Source organism: Nanorana parkeri, unplaced genomic scaffold (genome assembly GCF_000935625.1).
Source record: "Nanorana parkeri isolate BGI_ZX_2015 unplaced genomic scaffold, ASM93562v1 scaffold15, whole genome shotgun sequence".
NCBI lineage: Eukaryota > Metazoa > Chordata > Amphibia > Anura > Dicroglossidae > Nanorana > Nanorana parkeri.
Window position 1 is genome coordinate 463,997 of NW_017306283.1, and position 9,138 is coordinate 473,134.

General features: G+C 39.3%; 1 protein-coding gene across 2 annotated transcripts in view; it reads right to left on the bottom strand.

Moving 5' to 3' along the window:
- Positions 1 to 5,204: 5,204 nt before the first annotated feature.
- Positions 5,205 to 9,138, bottom strand: part of TES (testin LIM domain protein) — a 38,452-nt gene continuing 34,518 nt past the window's right edge. For both annotated transcript variants that reach the window (XM_018558541.1, XM_018558549.1), the window contains exon 7: positions 5,205 to 5,751. In XM_018558541.1, coding sequence (XP_018414043.1) covers positions 5,560 to 5,751 — 192 coding nt within the window. In that variant the 3' untranslated portion in view covers positions 5,205 to 5,559. The remainder of the gene's footprint in view (positions 5,752 to 9,138) is intronic.

Here is a 9,138-nt window from a genome sequence, read left to right on the forward strand (position 1 = left end):
ATGGCAAATAAACCTACTCTTCACCTTTTCCCCATTGCCATCTTTTAACAGATTTAAAGATAATTAGGCAAAATCTATTCTGTAAAAACATTTCACTCATTTATAGGACAGTTTTATTGGCCATAAATGTCATCATTGAAAACCTGCTATGATCCACTATTTTTAAAATAGTGGACAATTTGTCTACTTTTTAACTTTAAAACATGAAGGAAATCCCGGCAAAAAATAAATAAATTATTTCCTCAAACTTTAGGAATCCTTTGAGTCTTAATATAGATTTAGTTTGGTGCCAAATTATATTTAAATCCTAACTCCAGCATTTTTTTTATTTTGAAGAGAATTACATTTCTGCCAGGTTTTTATTTCCGTGACCCCATTGGGGAGAGTTTTCTCTTTGTGACTGGGGATGAGTTAAAATATCCCATTTTGCTTTGGCAAAAAAACCTGCATGTTGTGGCACAATGCACTTAAGTCCAAGAGAAAGGTAAATGGAGTTTTCTAAGAACTCCAGAAAAACTTTTTCTTAACTCTTGCATTGGGGTTACCCCCACACTGCAAGGTATAAGTGCTCATTTAGGTTAAAAAAATAACAGTTATACTTACCAAAAGCTCCTCCTCTGTTGAATCTTCCTCAGCGTCCTCATGCCTATACACTATGCATAGACATGACAATTTGGGGGACCTTAAGCCACTGTAGAAGAGGCGGAGCAAGACTGGCTTAAAAACAAGCCGGCTCAGAGCATAAGGGGAGTATAACTTTTTTTTTTAAAACCTAGAGATAATCCTTGCAGTGCGGGAATAGCCCCACTGCAAGGGTTTATGCATTTTTCCGGGAATCTTCTCTGGTTTGTTATGGGGTTTGTAAAAAAGGTTTGAAAAATGTTAGGGGCAATACATTATAGGGTTTTGTGGTATACTTTACTGTTATTTGATGTTTAACATTTAAAAATAGCAAAAAATTGTTACCCGGACTAAAGTCCCCCCAATTGTGTAATAACCTAAAGCTAAATATTTTGTGTTTATTTGCTTTTTGCATGTTTGCAGTTTTTTTTCTTTACAACATTTATACCCAGACATGATGTCAAATAAAAAAAAAGTAATATAAAAATAAATATTTGAGGTTGTTTAAGCAATGGTAAAAAATAAAAGAAATAAGAGAAACCTAGTTGGTATTTTTAGTTTTTTGCTGTTGTCTAAAAAAAATACACCAAATCTGTGTGAAAACTATAAAAAAAAGTATATGAACTCTGTTTTTAACTTTGTAAATGGCTTTGTTTTGCCAAAGGCAATTCATTAATTCAACCTAGTGTAAAAGGAATAGATAACTGGCTATTCATCTTGTGTCCTCATTTTACCTTAATGTATCTGTGTGGGGCTAAAAAAAAAAAAAAAAAGTCCCATAGTTCCTGTCAGTAGGGGTAAAATAATTCCCATATCATTGATGTCAGAGGGAGCTAAAGTAGTTCTATGATTAAATAGGTGCCCAGTGTTTAAATTATCCAATCCCTTGCTGTTCTGTGATGATATAGTTCTGACTATGACTAAAGAAGGGCAGGCGATCATTTTTTTTTAGCATTTTATCCTTCCGTTTCACCTGCTGATTTTGCTGGTAATACACTTCCTGTCCTAGGGGGACAACGTTCTTTCACTGTACTGTATAATCAGTAGGGATGCACCGATACCGGTTTTTCGGTATCGAGTACTGATATTTATATTTCGTTACTCACCCATACAGAGTACCGATACCAATACTTCCGGTAGCATAGGGCCAGCTTCCCGGGCAACCAGGAAGCCAGGTGGCACGTCATTACCCACCGCCCGGCTTCTTGATTGCCCGGGAAGCTGACTCATTCTTTTTGGCCAGCTCAATGCTGATTGGTCGGGAAGCCGGCTTCCCAGCCAATCGGTATCAAGGCCGGCCCAACAGATCTGACAATATGGCGACACGACCCCCACCCTGCAGACACCTCATTCCCCTCACATAGATCCTTAGCAGCAGTCATTACCGTACCAGTCCGTCAGCCAGCTGAGCAGACACCACTCTCCCGGATCTCCCCACGTCTCCTGTGTGTACAGCGCCCACGTGATCGGCCCTCAAGCTTGCTACTGCGCAGACTGCCCAGTGCTCGCATTCAAAAATCCTGTGCATGTGCAGTAGCAGGCTGAGGGCCGATCACGTGGGCGATGTGCACACAGGAGATGGGGCAGATCTATATTGTAAAGCGCTGCGCAAACTGTTGGCGCTATATAAATCCTGTATAATAATAATGATGCAAGACTTCACACACCAACAATTGTGTGAAAACTAGCAGAAAGAATTAAAAAAAAAATGCTGTGGCCAGTTAAGATTTCTCGTTACCCTGCCCTGCAGGGACAATGAACCCTGTAATTTGATTGGTTCATATGGCAAACAGCTCAATTTTTCTCATGTGTTCATAAACCAGTCTATGTAGTTTTACGCTGTCCAAAAAAATGTATCATCTTTAAGATATATAGGGTAGCTAAAAGTAATCTTTCATTTGATGGAAACTTTCTAGAGGTTAACAAATCTTTGAAATGATCTCCCTCTGCAGGAACTTGGTGAAATGAAAATCAGCAAAGACAACTGTAATATGTAATGTACAAACACATACATTGAGGGTAACAAAATCTTTTTTTTTTCCATTTTTAATTGCTGAAAGAAGTGCATTAACATCAACAGAAAAATTCATAAGGCTCAGCTGGAATCTGCATAGTTACAATTGGTAAAACAGTGAAGTGTGTGATTTCCATTACAGCCGTGACTTACTGAAACATACAATGGGTTCATACACCAGCAGGAAGCATGCCACTTCCTCTAAATCTCAAAAACAACCTGGATGATTTATAGCCCAATTTAACTGCATCTTGTACTGTTTGGACTTAGGAGTACAACTAGGAGCTGATCTATTATACGTGTGCCATCAGTAGAATTTTTTGCCCATGGAAACCAATCGGTCAGTTCAGGTTTGAACATGTAACAATGATTCGGACTGATCCTATGGCTCACTTTTTAGAAATCTGTTTTATATGGCTGCCTTTTCATACATCAACCTTTCACAATGATCAAACTAGATTTCATTTTGTACTGGCCAGACTTTAGTAAAATGAAATCTGGTTATTCATAGGTCACTTGGTACCTTCTGCTGTTGAATAAACTTGAATATCAAGCATGTTGAATTCCAATTTTCCAAACAACAAGGTTAGGGTTTTATGCCATGTACAAATTTTTAGCCAATGAAAACATATGGTGGTCCCTCCCCTCTTCTCCAAACATGCATTTTTATGGCTTTGTATATTGTGGTTTAGGAAGAATTAGTGAACACTATCAGGGTTAAATCACAAAAGGGTGAAGAGTTTGGAGAAGGCAGGAGAAATGAACAATATGGGCCAACATAGCTGATTTGGAAAAATGAATCCAATTCAGCTCACTTTCCAGTTCAGCTATGTTGTCCTAGATTGTTGACTTATCGGGTCTTCTCCAAACTCTTCACCCTTTAGTGAATAAACCTGTATGTTACAAAATATTCAAAGTTACCAGAGCATTTGATTTGTAAGTTGCCTAAAGAGCAGAGATGCACAGATCAATTTACAAACCAGATTTAGGGAAACCTGGAGAATTTACATGTTTAGCCATTTAGCATGAATATAAACCTGCAAATACTTTCAATATGTGGATGATCCCATCCCCAGACTGGAAAAATCTGCAAGTACATACCGCAGCAAATGGAAAGTTTGACAAAAAAGGAAAAATCTTCCAAACTCATGAATTGATTTACTCATCGTTTTTGATGAAGTTCTCCAAGCACAGCTAAGATCCTGCACATATGCAATAACACACATTTTAATACCTTGGTCTTCTTAGCTTCAAAAATCACTAGTGTTTTTTTGAGTCACAGCTCTGCACCGGTTTGTATTTCTTCCTTGAAGGTCTGTTCCATGCAGTATTTCTGTTTTTCCTAACCTGCTCCTCTTTAGTTACACAATAAGGTTGTGCATGCCCAGGGTGCCTTTGCCAGATTCGTTTCACCTGTATCAGCATCATATAGCTGTACTTCTCTGGTGGTGGCTTCACCACAGAAAGGGCCTACAATTGCACTATACCATGTGACAAATGTGGATTGATGCTGGTTGTTTGGCAAAATGGCCCCAACCTATCTGACCCTGCAGTTTACATATATACTGTATGTGGACTGTTTCAGCTGCCAAATATTTCTAATTTTGCTCAGCTAGCCTTGTGCTCTAGAATGCCCTACTAGAGAGCAAAACCATATCTCTGATCTCACTTTTTTCTATTGCAGATAAACAATGCAGCTTGGTCTAGGACCCACCCCAGCTAGTTTACTGGACAATGAAGAAGTGGCAGCAGCGCAATGATGAGGGCAACCTGTAGACATTGTCCAGAGAGCAATAAGCAAAGAAGCTGAACCTAGTGCTGCTGCTGTGCAGAATGAATGAAGCCAAAAGACGGTAAGTGCATTGCTGTACTTGTACTAATTGTATTTAAAAATGACATTTAATTATGATGTTCTGTGTATCTGCCTGTAAACCACCTTAAAAGACATATCAGACTGTTTCTGACCATCCTAATGCGTGGCACATATAAACAATCCTAACATTTAGATTTCTGGCAAGTAAAATATTGCAAGAGTACCCTACACAAACATCAAGTCATTGACTGTCAGCTAAGATCACATCAAATCTTACAATGATAATTCTTTTTTTGTGATATAATTAACCAACATGTTTGTGCCCACAAATGTTGAGATTTTTATAGTTTGATTTGAAGGCAGAGGATTGTGCAACCTGCGTGTGAAGTGTGTGGGTGCCTTCAGTGATAAATATACCTGTAGATTGCAAAAGGGTATTATAGAGAGAGACCAAGGTTCATAGTTATAAGATATTTATGCGACATTCACCAAATATTCACTGCAAGTGAATCTTACCACTGCATGGGTTTTACATTAGTAAATAATTAGTCACATATGAATGTTTGGTGAATGTTGCACTCTGCTTTATAAATATGCTAGGGTTTATTTGGTTTCAGTAGCATATTCTATTACGGATTCCAAAATGTTGAACATCGTGGTCCACCTATGCTATATGACGCTTCATCATTGATCAGGCTTACCCATCAATAGCACAGTTGATGACATCTTAAAAACAGGAAGCTACTTTTTCTGTTGTTGGCAGGCAGGGCAAAGTTCAAACTTTTAAAGCAGCATGGAAATCCCTTCAAAACCAATAAAGTGCTATAGCCAAAGAAATAGTAATTAGACAGTATAAAGCTGACTGGTATGATATGAGAAAACAGACTTTTAAACTATGGTATGTGGTGATTTCTGCATAAGTTGTGGTTTCTGAATTTAAAAAAACCTGCATAAAAAAAGAATGGGTTGTCACTTCTGACAAAGAGCCCTTTTGTGATTTTCAACATTCATTGTTAAATGCATAGATTTTTTTCACATGAAATGTATTCTTTAAATTAGCTGTAAATGCAAGATTCATCCTACATGTGAATATGTTCCACCATAATTTTTTCTAGGATGTCATTTTCTTCTTGCACTCGACAGAGCAGAACACCATTCCCTCAATTGGCATGAACTTTTGACCAATCAGGCACTTGCTGCAACATGAACATAAGAAGCATTCTGCTGTGGCATGCCAATGGAATCCGCTGTAGCTCACACGTTGAACTTCAGGATCAACAGCATTGTGACAGCCCTGGCATGTCTAAAGAAATAAAGAAAGGGTTAAATAATGTTACAAATGAGAAAAAGGGAATAACAGATTTCTTTAAATTAAATTATACTTTGAGTTCAGTTCCAGTTTAGGAACTTCTAAACCCTTTGTCTGGTTTCAAAGAGTGAAGATTTACTATGTTATTGGAATATTTAGAAATTTGTGCCATGAAAAATACCTCGTCTTCAATTTCATCTGAAAAAATCACAGAGCACTTCATGGTATGGGAATGTGCCAAGAACCTCATAGATTTAAATCTGCAGTGTAAATCTATGACACTGCTACCTCTGAGTTCTAGTCTCATGAAATTTGTAGTGAGATTTGATAATGTCACTACTGTGCTGCTCACTGTTCTGGAGGTGCTGACATGAGGAAGCAAAGCCCTGCCTCCACCAAGATGGCTGTCTCCACACAGAGACAGGGCACAGCACAAGGTATGGTAGGTCAGTAGTGTGAGAAAGGGGTCAGTTGTAGGAAGACTACATTGGATACTAGGGGCTAGTCATTTGTCCTCTGCCTATTTTTGGCTTTTTGGGCACAGCTTCCAGAGTTCAGGTCCTTTTAAAAGATATTTCCAGGTTAAAGTGAACATGTGGCCAGGCTAGAAGCATTTACAGTTGTGCTCATATGTTTACATACTCCTGGTAGAATTTGCCAGATATGAACCATTATTTAAGAAAATATGAGTAATCAGGCCAACACATTTCTTTTAATTTTAATGTGCTTCAAATGTAAATTAGGCATCAAAGATTTTGCACAATCATTAAACCACAAACATTAGCAATAAAAGTAAAATAATAAAATGGTCCTGTTTAAGTTGCTATTAATGCTTGCAAACTTTTAAACAGTCTTTCTTATAGTTGTGAATGAGGCCCTTTATTTTCTTATACAGTAAAGCCGTCTAATCTTCTTGGCAAAAACCCTCCAGGTTCCGCGAGTTCTTTAGTTGTCTAGCATGAACTGCATGTTTGGAGATCTCCTCAAAGTAGCTCAATTATGCTGAGGTCACTCCATAACCTTTACTTTTTGCTCCTGCAGCCACTGAAGGATTGACATGGCTTTACGTTTCAGAGCACTGTCAGGTTACAAAGTCCACGCGCCCCACAATGTGCAGCTTCCAGGCTGATGACTACAAATGTTTCTGCAATATTTTCTGATAATCTGCTTCCATTAATTTTAAATAAATTCCCAGTGCCATTGTAGCTCACAGACTACCAAAAGAGTAGCGCTCCACCTCCAGCCTTTACATGCCTTGTGACCATAAAGTTAACATTTGGTCTCATCACTCCAAAATGATCTTGTTCCACCTGCTTTGAGGTTTGTCTAGGCACTGTTTTAAGTGGGCTGTTTTGTGGAGCTAGTGTAGCAAATATGACCTTTTACAAATACTTTCAGGGGTATGTAAAACACATTTGTACATATTCACAACAGAAGCACCAAAGTTTTTTAAGTCCTTTTCAGCAGCTCTGGTCGCCCTGCTCTCATCTCCTAGAGAATGTGTTCTGTACTGACGTTACCTGCATTCACACCTAGGTGTGTTTTTGTGTTTCTGCACGCATTTTGCCTGGCATATTTTGCTTGTTTTTGAACATTTTTACGTACGTTAGACACGTGCACATGAAGATCTGCATCTAAGCTAGCAGATTGCAATACACTGCGTTCAATGGGGGAACGCGATTAAAAACGTGCAATAAAATATGCCTGTGTTGTGCATTTGTCAGGATTTTTCAATGAAGTCTATTGGGCCAGACACACTGCAAAATGCCCCAAAGAAGCTCAACAACTTTTTAGCAACAGCTGGTATGCAGCTTGTGACAAAACGTTCTAGTGTGAATGGGGGCCATTGAAATCATTGGGAATTCATGTGCTGAACATTTTACCTAGGTCTGAATGGGAAGGGAGATTATAGTGAACTAATTGGGCTTAGACAAGAATTTCAGTAGTTCTGATGTAAAATGTGTGGATGAATTGCTCCAAAATGGCTGTTGTCAGGACATCAGTGAGGGCTTGTTTAAGGCTCCTTTATTACTTGTTAATAATATGTACATTTCTTGAACATTCATAACCAGGTAACAGATTCACTTTAAGTGTAAATCCCCAAGCTGCCTCAGACTCCTTCCTATAGTAGCATATAGAAGACCCCTCACAAACCAGTTAAGCCAGACTATTTAAAGACAATAGTGACAATACATTAGCACTGCTCGAACGGTTAAACAAATCCAGATTTTACAAGCAATTGGCAGCTGAATGCAGTCTACTGATTAGAGGAAAAGAAGGTAGGTGCAAGAGGGAAGACCCTTTGGTTAATTACATTAAAGCATTACAAAACCATAGGGCAACAATGGCGAACCTATGACACGCAGGGCCCTCTGCTGGCACATGAGCCAGAAGCGTGCCTCATTGCCGTTATTGGTGACTGATATTACCGAAATAAATAAACATTGTGCAAAGTTCTTGAGGAACCGGCCGAAATTTGCACAGTGGGTGCCGCTGTCTGGCTGGCATCCCACGATCAGCTGATCAAAGAAGTCGGTCAGAAGCCGGCAGCCATTGAGCTGCCTGCCCTGTTCAGGTATTTTGACAGTGGCCGGCGGCATCAGAATACAAAGTCAAAAACATACAGCAAATAGCAGGGGAAGCATTAGCTCTTCGGATATCTGCTGATTCCCCTGCTATCTGGGCTGGTTATTGCACCTGCCCACTGTTACGGTCAATCAGCAGAGGAGTGGATCTGAAGGAGAACTTTCTCCTTCTGGTAAGCTCCTCTGCTGACTGACAGCCGGCAGTGGGTGGGTGCAATAGCCAGACTGTTATTGCAATTTGAAATAGCCAAAAACACGCTGGCTATCCCCTGCTATATGCTGGATTTTTTTTGTATTCCGACAGCGGCAGCCGGCCGCTGTCAGAATACAGAAAAAAAAACCAAGAAAAACAGGTGGCTAGGGGGTCGACCGATGTGCAGGCGACTGCCTGCTGTTTAAATTCAGCTGCTAGTGCAGCTGGATGTAAACAGAATATCGGTACCCGATATCGGTTATCGGCCTGAAAGATGGTCCATAAATCGGTACCGAAAAATCCATATTGGTCAACCCCTAGTAAAGTATAGGTTGGTACTTTGAGATACATAAGTTGGTTTAGTGACCCAGTTTGGGCACTCAGGCTCAAAAAGGTTTGCCATCACTGCCATGGGGGATACCTATTATTAGTGGAAATGTTTTAAGTCCATTAATTAAAATCCCATCAACTGTGCCGTTCATATCTGGTCACACTGCATTTAACTCTGTCATAATATTAATACTCCACCACTGCAGACTTGTTTTATAAGCTTCTTATGCTCATCTTAAAGCCCATCTTTGGCAAAGGAAAAAAAAACAACAA